Source organism: Mustela putorius, unplaced genomic scaffold, assembly GCF_011764305.1.
Source record: "Mustela putorius furo isolate JIRA1106 unplaced genomic scaffold, ASM1176430v1.1 tig00537335_pilon_pilon_pilon, whole genome shotgun sequence".
Taxonomy (NCBI): domain Eukaryota; kingdom Metazoa; phylum Chordata; class Mammalia; order Carnivora; family Mustelidae; genus Mustela; species Mustela putorius.
In genome coordinates, this window is record NW_025422457.1 from 3542252 (window position 1) to 3557508 (window position 15257).

The 15257-nt window shown below is 41.8% G+C and overlaps 1 protein-coding gene across 4 annotated transcripts in view; it reads right to left on the bottom strand.

The window, feature by feature from the left end:
- The window catches only part of NMNAT2 (nicotinamide nucleotide adenylyltransferase 2), a 188694-nt gene that overhangs the window by 135697 nt on the left and 37740 nt on the right, over nt 1–15257 (bottom strand). For 3 of the 4 annotated variants that reach the window (XM_045074296.1, XM_013064214.2, XM_004767924.3), the window contains one exon: nt 14209–14354. In XM_045074296.1, coding sequence (XP_044930231.1) covers nt 14209–14293 — 85 coding nt within the window. In that variant the 5' untranslated portion in view covers nt 14294–14354. Of the gene's footprint in view, nt 1–14074; nt 14118–14208; nt 14355–15257 lie in introns of those variants that run through there. The other variant, XM_004767925.3, reaches the window with a different exon arrangement.

Below are 15257 nucleotides of genomic sequence, written 5' to 3' on the forward strand. Positions count from 1 at the left end.
ACTAGAAACAGTAATGGATGCCCAGCGGAAGGAACTAGAGCTTTCTAAGCCTAATGAGAAGTATGGTGAGGAGGACAGAATTGCCGTCTTCAGTTATTCAATGTCTCACAAGTAGAAGAAGACAGATTAGACCTCTTCCATGAATCCCAGGGAAAAAAGATAGGAAAAGAACTGTCAACTTAGGAAAGTCTCAGGAAGGCCAATGTCAGCCTAAAAGAAGGAACAATCTTGAAAAAAAAAAAAATAATAATAATGCCAAGCACTATTTGGCTGCTTTGGACAATAGTGTGTTCCCTGGCCCGGGAAGCTCTCAAACAGAGTTTGGGAAAATACCTGTGAAGATGTTTTAAAGGGAGGATTTCAGTACTGAGTACCTGCATGATTTTTGAAATCTCCTTCAAATGGAGATTCTGTGATTTCTGAAGATGAAAACTTAACAATCAACAAACCAGGTTTTCTGTTCATTTTGTTGTTTGAAGTAAACAATATACAAATCTTCCTTTGCCAGGTGCCTTGTGCCTAAAATGTGTTTCAAACTGGGAATAAATAAAAATAAAACTTAACCCCTCTGACATCTTCCAACCCATTCACCTCACTGAGAAAACATTCCCAGAGGTACTGTGCATCTGATGAAAGCATCTAGGGGTCACCTTCATCCTTGACCCCACATTTTTCACTCCTGCCAAGCTACATACTTAATACCTCCCCAAAATGACCTGCAGGTTCCTACTGTAGAAATCTGGAAAAGCTATATGCTGGGATAGGATTCCACGAGGACACATGAACCTTCCCATCTGGGGACCACAACCATCTCGATTTAGAAGTCCCTAAGCATTTGTTATTTGCCCTGCTTCCTGACTCTGTCATACTTGAATTTGTTTTCCCATATTTGTTGGTTCCCAAATTCTTGTCTGATTTCTGATCACCTATTTTACCTAGAGAATTCTAAATATTCCCAACGGAATATCTTTCAGATATTTGGTAAATAGTTATAGTACCTTCCACGTGCCTAGAGCACTGTGCTAGGCACCCTAGCAAATACAAAACGCCATATGACCCTGGCAAAGACCTACATCTCAATCTGATAGAGAATATGAAACACGCACAGAAATAGCTATACCCCATGGCACGGTGTGCTAAATGCTATTAAGAGTGGTAGGAAGCAAGTGCTGTCGGAGTTCACAGGGAGGTGAGATGCTGCAGAAAAACGAGATGTGACTTCAAGAGGGCTCTGCAAAGGCCTGATGCAATTGATGTGCTAATCTTCTAAAACCCTCAACTATAGGGACGCCTGGGTGGCTCAGTTGGTTAAGCAGCTGCCTTCGGCTCAGGTCATGATCCCAGCGTCCTGGGATCGAGTCCCACATCGGGCTCCTTGCTCGGCAGGGAGCCTGCTTCTCCCTCTGCCTCTGCCTGCCATTCCGTCTGCCTGTGCTCGCTCTCTCCCTCTCTCTCTCTCTGATAAATAAATAAAATCTTTAAAAAAAAAAAAAAAAACCCTCAACTATAAAGTATGTAAAATATTAGGTTTAAAGAAGGATGTAACTGTGAATTGGGAAAAGGATGTTCTGGAAAACTACGTCTAATGTTCAACAGCAAATCAATGTCCCACGGTAGCCAGAGGGGTTAATCAATGTCCAGTGTAAACCACACACCAGAAAATCATCCCTACTGTGAACACAATCATTTACTCAGTCAGCTAGAAAAATTACAATTATGAAATTGAAACTACATTTACTGCTTAAACAAGTCTTTTTGGAGATGTAGTTTAGGTGAAAATTGTTCATTAGAGTTCCTTTGGGTAATGCACTTCAGTGGCACTTTATATTTTTGGAAACCTTTAGATTCTCTGCCGATTTCAAATCTCAGAAGTAGGGTATATCAGGGATAGGCAAATTTCTTCTATAAACAGCCAGATAGTAAACAGTTTTGGCTTTACAGCTCCTAAGGTTTCTATCGCAACTAACTGCTCCAGTCGGCTGCTGTAGTATGGAAGTAGCCATAGATAATACACACATGGATGAGTGTGGCTGGATGCCAATAAAATTTTATTCATAAATACTAAAATTTGAATTTTGTAAAATTTTCACGCATCATAAAGTATTACTCTTTTGCATTTTTTGCAACCATTTAAAAACATAAAAGCCATTCTTAGCTTGTAAGCCACATTTGGCCAGCAGGCTATAGCTTGCTGACCCCTGGGTTGTCCAATCACTCTATTTACAGAGGAAAAAACAAAGGCTAAAGGAGACTAAGTATATTCCCAAATCAATAGCAATTCAGTTTATTAATGTCCACATAGAGAGCAATAACGAAGCAAGAGGAAAAACTGAGACATTTACCCACTCTCTCTCAACATTATTCACAGCATGGGAAAATCACATGTTATCTATAAATTTTGATTCCCAGGGCATAACAAGTAAATAATTTTTAAACTGTCCTTAGGCAGATTGGTTCCTGGTAAATGGAGCAATTATGGCTTAAATTTATATATATATATATATATATATATATATATATATATATACCCTATTTTATTGTCTTTCTTAATTTATACTGGGTAGCAATCTCTAATTAACAACAACAAAAAACATTTGCCTAAAGATCTTGTAGTTCATGTGATGAACCACACACTGCTAAATATTTATGAGTACATAAATATTTCAAAAGAAATGTGAATAGTTATTGATGTTGTTTAATCTCAGGGCTGCATGGAATAAGTACTCCATGTCACTGTGGGTACCAAGATGAAGGGTTAGGAAAATGTTGAAGAATAAAGCATTGGGAAACCCAGCCCCCCACTGGAATGTCACTTACTTGAGGATTTAAAATGATAGAATACTAAATTTCAAAGTCATGGAAACCCATAGTTTTATAGCAAGAACAGAAATATAGTTGTTCAAGACCTCCTAAAAGGATATGAGCTAAAAAACAAGTGTCAAGGAAAAAGATCTCTATGGTCCTTACTCTTCTGACAATTAGGCCCGTGGAAAAGAGAACAATTACATGATCCAAATTCTACAAAATTATGGAAGATCAAACTAGGGTGAACTGAGTTTGCCAAATCTGAGAGTATTTGAACAATGAGAGGCCATCCCATTGACATACAGAAGACATACATTTAGAAGGCAGGTGAGAACAACTTCCAATCAGGAAAGAGGTTGGTTGTTTGGTTGGGTTGTACAGTAGTAGTATTATTTTTCACTTATTTATTCCTTGAGTAGATATGGCTTGTGCAATAGACCATGGTTCCTTTTTGGAAATAATATATAAAATAAAAAGAAAATCCCCACTTATTTCCAAGAGTGATACAGAAATAACTTCAAAATATTTCGAAAAAAATCACAGTGACAAGGACATGGACATTTGGAAGGCAAGGCCCCACATGCAAAATGTATTCCCTTGCCTAGCACCCATCAGGGGCTCACTAAAAGTGCTGGGTAAAGTCTGAACCATTTGGAACTAGCCCCTCCACTCTCCACCCAACCCTGTGTTCTGGCGGTCTCATCTCCTGCCCTTCCCTGTCCCCACCCACATTCAGCCATCTAGCAGGCTCCTTGGGGGATTCCTCAGTGTGCCATGTTTTAAAAAACCTTTACACAGGGATGCCTGGATGGCTCAGTCAGTTAAGCATCTGCCTTCGGCTCAGGTCAAGATCCCAGCATCCTGGGATGAAACAGAGCATCAGGCTCCCTGCTCCATGGGAAGACTTACTCTCCCTCTGCCTCTGCCTGCTGTTTCCCCTGCTGTGTTCTCTCTCTCTCTCTGAAAAATAAGTAAGTAAAATGCAAATAAATAAATAAATAAATGGCTTTACACATACCCTGTGCCCTGGGCAGCTCCTCCCGTCAAGCTCAGTCTTACTAACACCTGCTCTGAAGGTCTGTGCTCCCTCCTCTACCTCCTTTTTGCCTCTTTCATAGCACTTACGACTTGAATGCTCTGCTTAGTTTGTTTGTCTCCTGTATGGAAGATGATCTCTCCCAGGGCATGGGAAAGAGTGCCTTTATTTTCATATCCCTGAGGCCTAATGCGGTGCCTGAGGCACATCCATAACTCATTAAGCTGTTATCAAATGAATCCACTGCCCCTGAGTCCTCTCCTGACTCTGCCCTTCCCACCACAAGACTACTACGGACTGGAGGTGAGGATGAGAGGATGGCGGGTAATTCTGACATTTCATTCACTGACAGACATTTATTGAGCCTCTATTGTGTTCCAGGCAATCTTCTAGGAGCCTGAGATACATTAGTAAGCAGAGCAAATGAAGATCCCTGCCTTTGAAGATCTCACATTCTAGATGGGGACATGAAAAAACAAACATAACAAATAAGGAAATAACATGCTTTGTTAAAAGGTAGTAAGAGGTGGGGCGCCCGGGTGGCTCAGTGGGTTAAAGCCTCTGCCTTCAGCTTGGGTCATGATCCCAGGATCCTGGGATGGAGCCCTGCATCAGGCTCTCTGCTCGGCATGGAGCCTGCCTCCTCCTCTCTCTCTGCCTGCCTCTCTGCCTGCTTGTGATCTCTGTCTGTCAAATAAATAAACCAAATCTTTAAAAAAAAAAAAAAAGGTAATAAGAGGTAAGGGGAAAAGATATAAGAAGAGCAGAATAAGGGGGACTGGGAGTGTGTGAGCTGCAATTTAAATTATGTGATCAGGGGAATAGGATATGCTAAGTAAATAATGAGAAAGTTACAGTTGGGCAAAAACTTTGAGGAGGGTGAATTAGACATGGGAATATGTGGGGGAAGGGCATTCTAGGCAGAGAGAACATTCAGCATGAAGTCTCTAGGGTTGAAGCAAGGAGTTCAGTAAGTCTCATTAAGAAGGAGGTGGAAAGAGCTGTGTAGCGGGGTGAAGGGGAAAGGTTGCCAATCATGGAGACCTTGCAGGTCATTTTAATGACATTGACCTTGAATGAGATAGAGAGCCATTGGAGGATTTTGAGCAAAGGAGCAACATGATCTGACTTAGATGTGGCTTACATTTAGAAAGGATTGCTTTGGCTATTTTTGTTGAGGACTGAGTATTGGGGCCAAGGGTAGAAGCAGGGAGATCAGTTAAGAAGCTATTGAAATAATGCAGGTCAGAGATACCAGTGGCTTATACCAGGATTGTAGATATGGAAAAGTGGTTGGTCCTACCTGTATTTTGAAGATAGAGAGATCCAAAATCATTTGCTGACATAGATGGGGGTGTCCAAAGAGAGAAGGATCAAGAAAGTTCATGGTTTAAGACCTAAGCAACTGGAACAAGAGCAAAACCATATGCATGTAGTCTTATCTAGGGGCTATACTTCCCTCACCCTCTTTTGACGGTTTGGTAAATATTAAAGGAGGTCGACATTTAGCAGCATGGCTATCCATGTGGAGGTATCATGATGCAAAGGTAAGCAGGAAAAAAGAGCTATTTAAGCTGTCACCCCGTCCATAGGTTAGCCTCTAAGTCTTGCTCTTTTCTACTTCTTCCTCCTACTCTCTTATCCCCAGAATTACAACAACCTTCCTGAATGGCTCACTTGTCCAGAACTAAAGAGAACTGTGTGATAAATTAAACAGAAAACAGTTTAATGGTAGTAGAGTTTACAGAAGCCCTGGATGAAGGTAGCTCCACTACCTTTAAACGATAATGTGGAAAATGATGATGCTGGTAGTGGTTATAATATTTGCTTTTGCTGCAGAGCTCATAGATCATGGAGATATTATCCAGTATAAGAGGTGGAGGGAAGATGCCAGTGTCAGGGGATGGCCTTGGTCAAACTATGTAACTTTTTTTTTTTTTGGCTAAAATACTTCTGAGGCTATCTGCCAAACTGTATCCAAAAAAAGCAAATTTGTTCCTTGCAATGGAATGTTTATAATGGGAAAACCTCTGGCAATGGAAAACTTCGTTCCTTGTAAACTCATGCTGCATTTACATATGCTGAGATATGGAACATGTCCATAAATAAAGTTATATAATTCTCTCAAATAAATTCCTATATCCCAGTTCTTAGCCTGTTACATCGAATCTTTAGGAATTCCTTTAAATGCCTTGTTTAATCAAAATTCTGTGTGTTTAATATTGTTTTTTAAAAGGTGGTATTAAAAAAAATTAAAAAGGTGGTGTTGAAAAAATATTTAATGCATTTCTTTGTGTCCTTAGGATCTTCTTGAGCAGTTCAGGATGATTTGAAAACTTAAAAAATGAACAAGAGGGGTGCCTGGTGGTTCAGTCAGTTAAGTGTCTGCCTTGGGCTCAGGTCATGATCTCAGGACCCTGGAATGGAGCCCCTCATCAGGCTCCTTGCTCAGTGCGGAGTCCGCGTCTTCCTCTCCCTCTGCTCCTCCCCCCATTTGTGTTTTCCCACTCTCTCTCTCAAATAAATTAAAAAAAAAAAAACTTAACTAGAATGTGTATGTTTTACAGTGTCATTAAATATTCATTAAACACTGTATCTGTGGTGATATTGTAAAATTTACACTTGAATCTTTTTTTTTTTTTTTAAGATTTTATTTATTTATTTGACAGACAGAGATCACGAGCAGGCAGAGAGGCAGGCAGAGAGAGGAGGAAGCAGGCTCCCCGCTGAGCAGAGAGCCCGATGCGGGGCTCGATCCCAGGACCCTGGGATCATGACCTGAGCCGAAAGCAGAGGCTTTAACCCACTGAGCCACCCAGGCGCCCAACACTTGAATCTTTTCTAAAGAAACAATTTATTTCTAAGATTTTATTTTTAAGTAATCTCTACATCCAGTGTAGGGCTTGAATTTACAACCTTGAGATTAAGAGTCATATGCTCTACTGACTGAGCCTGCCAGGTGCCTTTTAAAAAAGCGGGTATGGGGGGCGCCTGGGTGGCAGGTATGGGGGGGTGTCTGGGTGGCTCAGTGGGTCAAAGCCTCTGCCTTCAGCTCAGGTCATGATCCCAGCCTGCATTGCATCAGGCTCTCTGCTCAGCGGGGAGCCTGATTCCTCCTCTCTCTCTCTGCCTGCCTCTCTCCTGCTTGTAATCTCTGTCTGTCAAATACATAAATAAATCTTAAAAAAAAAAGCAGGTATGGGTATCCTGGGTGGCTCAGTTAGTTAAGCAATGCTTCGGCTCAGGTCACAATCTCTTAGATCCTGATATCAAGCCCTGTGTCATGGCTCCCTGCTCAGTGGGGAGTCTGCCTCTTTCTCCCTCTGCCTTTCCCCCACTACCCCACTTGTGCTGAATCTCTCTCATAAATAAATAGAATCTTTTTTTTTTCCCAATCATCCATATACTACTTTCACAAATATTGCCTAACAATAGAAAAATAACAGAAAAGATAGATAATCCACCCAGTTTTGCATTCTCCTCTTATGTCTGAGAATATCTCTGAAACAGAGAAGTACAAACATGAGGGTTAGAAGGTTTTGTTTTTTTTCGTTTGCCTCCACACTTCTAGGCTGTTCACTAGCCTTGGTCTAACATTGGAAATGTGTATAGAAATGTTTCTCTTGAGATTCATAATATTTTTTAAAAAATTTAAAGACTTTTATTTATTAGAGAGAGAGAAGGAAAGGAGGGTCAGAGGGAGAAGGAGACTCCCCATTAAGCAGGGAGCCCGAAGCAGAACTTGATCCAGGGTCTATGGGATCATGACCTGAGCTAAAGGCAGATGCTTAACCGACTGAGCCATCCAGACACCCAAGATTTGTAATATTTTAAAGGATGTTCCTACTAAGTAATAATTCAAGCTTCTTCCTAAAAGGCATATGAACGAACCCTCTATTTCTGGTAGTTCTAAGCATATCTTCTAATAAAAGGCTTAGACAAGTAGAATAAAATCAAGTAAAACAAAAAGAGGAAGAAACTGAAAATGAATATTTCTTCATTTCAAAACTGTTGGAACATCAACCCTCTGGGTTTTATCTTATTCCTTGGTTTCGGATGAGTAATAGATGGGATATTTGCCTCTCATAGCTAGCTTGTTCCATCTGAGGCTCAGTTAATCAATTCAGCAGGAGAAAGTAAATAAAACACCTGTTCATGTGAGCAAAAATGTCCAAATTTTCTTTTTCAGGCATTATTCTCATGTTATGAGCAGACAGAGCTCCTGCCAGTGAAACTACCGTGATTGACCCATGAGTTTCCATTAATGGACTTTTAGCTTATCAATGAATTAGAATGCCCAAATCCACCTGAAAAATATATTACAGCCATTATCACAGTGGTGGGCATGTTCTAGAATGATCTTTTGGACTGTATTAACTATTCCAATTTCACAACCTTAATATTAAGAAAGAGTCAATTTTAGGACCTTGATTTTCTCCAAGTCCATACTTTTTAAAAAGGCAGTATACCCTTTCATATCTTTTTACTTCCATAATGTTAATGAATTTCAGTATCGTTCTCATAAGAAGAACTTTGAATAATCCAACTAGAACCTACTCGGAGCTTTTATTAGAAGATTAAGCTGTCCCAGCGACAAAGATACTTTGAATTTAAGTATTTTCTTTTTTTGCATCAGTGCTGGGTTAAAACACATATTTCCAAAATTTTAGTGTAAGTACAAATCTTCACTTTCCCCACCAACCCTAAATCTACTTCTCTTCCAGTGTTCTTTATTCATCTACCTTGGACAGAAACCTGAGAGTTACTCTGGCCTGCTTTGCCACCAACCACCCATCAAGTCTCCAAATAATCATCCCTTTTACATTTAAGTGACAAGTGCACTCACTCTCCATCCCAAATACCACCGATCTGTGTGAGCTGACCATCTTCCCTTACATGACCTCTGTGTTGCTGAAATAGGTGCTTAGCTGGTCATTACATTTTTATCTTTGCCTTTCACCAATCTATATTCAAAATTTGATTAATTCATAACTTTGGAGATATGATGATGACATTCCTTCACTTTAAAAACTATGCAATGTTTTGTCATTGCCATAGGGATAAAATTTAAATTCCTTAAGATGACTTACAAGCCTTCATAATCGATCAGACTTCCATCTACCTTTCTAGTATTATCTCTTACTCCCCTTCTCCTTAAACCATCCTTTGTTCTAATATGTCACGGTTTTCTGTCTCACTACTCTAGCTTTTGTGCATGGTTGATTCAACTACCTGGAACAAGATTTTGTAGACTCATTTATTTTTTATTTACTCAACAACTGTGATGGAGCAAAGACTTGCAACTTGCAACTGTTATTTATATTATACTATTACAGAAAACCTATTCCATGCTAGGTACTAGGAAATAAATCAATAATGAAACCAGGCATGGTTTCTGTTCTAATGGAACTTAAGGTCTAGCATGGAAAACAGTCATTAAGCACATAATGAGATGAGAGTTATGCCATGGAAAGTACAAGGAGATATGGGATCAAATGCCAGGGTAACCATACTTAATTTATAAGTCAGTGGAGGTTCCCTGAGGAAGTACCATTGAAGCTAAAATCTGAAGGATTAGTAGACATTAGTTGGGATAACAGAAGAGTGGGGAAGAAGGAGGAATTAGGGAGTGGTAGAAAAAAATGTTCCAGCAACACAATTATATGGGAAATATTTAAGTACTATGAAATAGCTTTTCCTTGTTAGGTATAAGATGTTGGGAACAGATACCTTTGTTGAATATATTTTGTTGGTTGCCCGTGTTACCAAGAACAAAAATTCACAAAGTTCTCATTACCCTTTGTTAATAACTAAGTTCAGGTGATTCTTCCTTTTATAAGATTATTGCAATTAAAGGAATAAAGAGGAATTCTGGATGAGAGAGAGTCTAGATATCAGAAAACTAGTTCTATCTTGACTTTTGCATACGACCTTGACCAAATGACTTACATCTGTACCTCTCCTTTGTCATTGTAAAAGGGAGACGATATTATCCAGTTTAACTTGCAGGGTAGGATCAAATAGAATAATGGTGCCAAAAGTATAAAGTACCACTTTGTGCTTAATGTTCTTTTTCTACAGGCATTTCAAGCATATTAAACAGTTTCTTGATTTCTGACAGTTCTCTATATCAGTAGCAGCTCAAATTCATTTTTCTTACAATTTCCAGTTGTAGCAATAGGGGCTGCGTTTCTAATTCCACAATAAATTAAAAGCCCTCTTCATCAACCTTCAAGAGGGACAGAATTGGATCATATTTCTTTTCAAAAGACCCATTTGTTCAAAGTAAAAAATATTTTGAAGTAGAGAAACTGAAAAATCCTGTTATTTTGCAATCATTAAAAAAATACATTTCTGCTGTGATCAAGTCCTTCAATTCCTTTATGGCAAAACTTATCTGATCAGTCCCTTTTTACTTTTCTATTTAAACTTTTTATCTTATTTCCCAGGGGTGAATTTATTGACAAACACAGCAATATAAATGCAAAGAAAGTTATATATAGATATAAGATATAATCTCTACAGAAAGATATAGTCTCTACATACTCAATAAGATCTTGTGAGTTAGAAAAAAAAAAAAAGACTTCTAGTGTCTTGTTAGTCTCTTAGGTAATAAGGCAGACCCACAAAATAAAACACTGCTAGTTTATGAATTTATTTTGCCAAATATTCACTTATCCCTGAAAACATTTTAGCTAGAGTTAAGTATATAAGTGTCAAATACCTCCATCACAAACATTAAATTTTTCTATGTGTTTCTACAGCCACAATTAGGAATATCAACTTCCCTTTCCTCAAAGTAAAAGGAAAAGCTCATTCTAAAATATTTTACAAATACTGAGAACTGTGTAAGTATTACTTTTCAGAGATGAAAAATGAATTATTAGTTTTTATTAATTTTTTAAAATTTATTTGACAGAGAGAGAGAGAGATCACAAGTAGGCAGATCACAGGGAGAGAGAGGAGGAAGCAGGCTTCCCGTTGAGGAGAGAGCTTGATGTGGGACTCAATCCCAGGACCCTAAGATCATGACCTGAGCTGAAGGCAGGGGCCTAACCCACTGAGCCACCCAGGTGCCCTGAATTATTTCGTTTTGAACAACACATTTCTTTTTGTTTATAGTCTTTCTCTTTTTTCTTTGGTAAGCAGTTGGATTTTAAAATACAGGAACTTGGGGCGCCTGGGTGGCTCAGTGGTTTGGGCTGCTGCCTTTGGCTCGGGTCATGATCTCAGGGTCCTGGGATCGAGCCCCGCATCAGGCTCCCTGCTCCGCAGGAAGCCTGCTTCCCTCTCTCTCTCTCTCTCTGCCTGCCTCTCTGCCTACTTGTGATCTCTGTCTGTCAAATAAATAAATAAAATCTTTAAAATAAATAAATAAATAAGTAAGTAAATAAATAAAATACAGGAACTTTGTTAAAGATGTCTAATTTCAAAGTCCTGTTCCTGTCCTTAAAAAAAATTCAGTTACAAATATCAGGCACCTTAAAGAAAGCTTGATAACTTTATCGAATTAATTATTTCTGTACTATTGTGGAGGAGATTTTAAAAGCCATTTAAAAAGAGAAAATAGTTCACGGATAACTGATTTTGTTAGAGATGGAAAAAAGCTCTTAAAATGCATATTCAAGAATCTCATTTAGTTGATGACCAATTTAATTCTAATCTCTGTTTATGTTTGAAGGAAATGGAGTTCATGGAATTATGCAGCCAGATCAGTGAGCACTTGTTCCTGCATTTGGTCCCGGGCAAAGGCCTCTGCAAGAGGAATCAAGAATGTGGGCTTTATTAAAAAAAAAAAAAAAAAAAAAAAGAATGTGGGCTTTAAGTCTCCACACGGCCACCCACTCTTCATTTCACCTAAGCCTCTTAAGAAAGTCACTTCACCTCTGAACATCAGCTTCTTATTTGTAAAATGGAGATAATGATGCCTTTTGGGTGAGCTTGTTTATTAGGAGTAAGTGAGATGAAAAGACTTTGCAAACCAGAAACTACAGAAGTAAATCACAAAACTTATTGTGAGCTCAAAGATTCTCATAAGAGATTCTACGAAGAATAGTTTTAATATGTATTTTGTGTTCTTGTTCTTGTTTTCTTTTCATATGTATATATGCTAAATCCTTCATTAGGTTATAAGCTCCTTAAAGCTATCCTGAACATCCCATATCGGCTTTCCATGTTGCTCTTTGGATTACACATAAGTAATGGACGATCATAAAGCTTTGTGGACAGATAGTCTCTCTTATTCCTCAGTTTCAATACCAAGAAAATAGTCACAACTGTCAGAAAGTCTTCTTCTACCTGTTCTATGTCTAAACCTGCTTGCTGTAATCCATGACTATTTCCACATATTCTACCGTCTAAACTCCTGGGGAATTGGTGGGTCAACACCGACTTAACAAAAGCCTTTATACTGTTAGCAAACTCTTTTCAGCTGCAAGACAGAATCCTCAGCTCTTGATTTAAATCCACCCCTTTTTGCAATCTAAAACAAGTGGAATTAACTACTTTAGCCCCAGGAAAAAAGGAGTAGCTCCCCGCTCACTAAAGATTTCTAGTGCCAAGGAGTTCCAGAGGAAAGCCCAATCCTGCCCTGTCAACAGAGAGGAATAAAGTAGAGCGACAAAAAAGGGTAGAGGAAATATGGACAGGGAAGAAAAGCAGGACTCTGGTAAAGACCTCTGTGAAAGTAGAGTGTTCCTAGGGCACTGATACTCCCTTAGATGAATGAAGAGATGCTTTGGTCTATTCTGATGCTTAAACAAAAGTCTTTATTTAGTAGGTTGGTTAGCTCCTAGTAAGACACTTTTAAAAGTTAAAGGGATGGTGAGGAAGGGATGGCTACCTCTCCGTCTCCCTCCTTGGATCCTATTAAAGTGCCTATTTGAATCTGCCCTCAGCTCAAAGTAGTTCGATATTCTTTTCATGAGGTTTTTAATAAGCGGGCCCAGTTCAACGCACCTTTTAGGTTTAACAGAAGAGTATTTTTAGTCAAAGCCACCTCGTCCACTCTTTACCGGTATGATGTGACTTTCATTAAACAGCCCTAGGAGGGCTCACGCAATCCTCCGGCTCAGGGTAAACACGTGTGTCCAAAGCCAGCTCCGGCGCGCCCTGAGCTTCAGCACCGCCGCCTCTGGATAGCGCCGCGCTGGCCGGCTGGCGCAGGGCCTCCCCGGTCTCTCATCCATCTCCAGCCCACTCTCTCTCCTCTCTTCTCCTTTCCTTCAGCGCCAGAAAAAAAGCACCCCCCAACTTCCAACCTCTACTCTATGCCTGCTTCTAAAGTGACCTCCGCGTCCCTCCCTCGGTGTCCAAACGCGCACGCCCCCGTGCCGTTGGGTCCTACCGGAGCATCAGAGAAGCCGCGTTCACCGGTGGCGCGACATCTCCAACAGGCATCGACCACATTTCCCTTGCCCCTGCTGAATCCCAAACCAGCAGCCGGGAGCCACCGCTCGCTCCCTTTCTCTCCACGCCCCAAAGCCTCCAAGAAACAAACGCTCAGAGATGCGCGCTCCCCCCGGCCCCAACTCGCGCGCGCGCGCGCACACACACACTCACACATTCACACTCATACACACTCTGGCACGCCGCAAGCCTTCCGGGTGCCATTGCCGCCCTGGGCAGAGCCTCAGCCAACTTGGGCCGGGATCCATCAACACCGGCTTGAAAAGGGCTGCCCGCAGAGGCCGCCCCGCCCCCTCCCCCTCCCCGGCAGCGGGTCCCGGCAGCCAAGCCCAGGCTGGCCCAGTCCCCCAGCCCCTTCACTCAGCCATCCACCTCGCGCGGGCAATACACGGTTCACAACCCTCAAACGTTCGCCCCTGGGCCGCCCTGAACCATTAGTCAAAACCTAAATTAATCTCTTCGAAGCCCCAGCCCTGCTAGTGTGTGAGTGTGTTTGTGCCTCCAAGGCATATACATCATTTAACTCCTTCGAGCTTTCCACCCATCCTAAACAAACAGCACGTTATCTCCAACCCCCTCTTGCCTTCTCCGCGACCCAACCTCTAACCCCACCCCGATCCTCAACAGCCAAGTGGCCAAACTACCACACCACCGCACCCCAGTTCTGGAATCTCGACCTCCCACCCGGTCTTAACCCACAGTCACCTCGGGCCCCTCCCCTCCCCCACCCCTCGGCCCCCAGTGAGCCGGGTCTGGCCGGAGCAAGTGACGCCTGGGAAGCGCAGTCAACGTCCCTTCCCAGGAGCCGGGAATAGAGGGGCTGACCTCCCACCAGTGGGATGAGCCGGCGCATCCCTCCAGAGGGGCACACGCCTTACTGTTCTGTCGCCCTGGAAAATACAGGTGCCCGGGAAGGAATGAGGCGGAAGCAGCCTCCGGGGGTGGGCGGGAGGACTCACCGAACATCTGAATGTGCCCTTTGGTGATGGGATTGAAGCTGCCGCAGGCAAGCAAGATTACGTGGGTCTTGGTGGTCTCGGTCATCGTGCGGGTGGGTCCCTCGCGCTGGTCCGGGGGTCGCCTCTTTTTTTGTGTCTCGATAGGTCTGCAGAGGGAGAAAGGAAGGCGAGGCTCCGGCGGTGGATGCTGTGGACTCCAAGGAGCCGCTCCAGACGCAAACCGCGTCACTCCCCGCCTCCCCTTAACGCTTGCAGCTCCGGCAAGATCCGAGGCTGCTTTTGTGTGGCTCCGCTCCGTCCTTCTCTTTTTAGCATTTTTCGCGTCTCTAGTCCAGGTCTCCCACTCCTCCCTTTTTTCGCCCCCACCCACCTCACTCCATCACGCCCTTCCTTAGTGTTTATGTACAAGGCAAGACATGGTACCCAAGCCCAGAACCATGATACTCAGCATGGTGTGAGCTCTTCCTCTTACCTCCTTCTGACTTCTCCTCCCACACGCTAACATTTTTCTGTCCACATCTACTTTCTCTAACATTTTCGACTCCGAAAGTGTTTGATCTTAAGAATTGTGGGGTTTGTTTTTTCTTCCTCAAAATTTTGAGTAAGAAATGACAATGGTTCATGTCAGGAATACTAATTTGTCTTTCTTTTCCCCCTAATCTAATGATGGTGAACTGTTGAACTGAGTCTAGATCTTCACCTAGTGGTTGCCAAGAGATAGGGGGAATCTGAATCCCTCATCTGGAATCATGGACCTCTTTGTAGGGTGAGGCAATGCCGAGAACATGTATGCGGCAGAGTTACTAAAGTTGTATTAGGAAACTATGTGATCCTGTCAAATAAGCTGTCAAAATTGAGACAAAGGTTTACCCACTCAACAAGTGTTTCTTGAGTGCTCACTAAGTGTGAGGCCCTGTTATAAACCCTGCTGGTAAAGCAAAGTCCTCGTCTTCATGGAGCTTACATTCTAGGGGAGGGAGATGGGTGTGATAAGCAGAGGAGGAAAATACCAGAAGGCAACTGTGCAGTGCACTATCAGTGGATGGCAT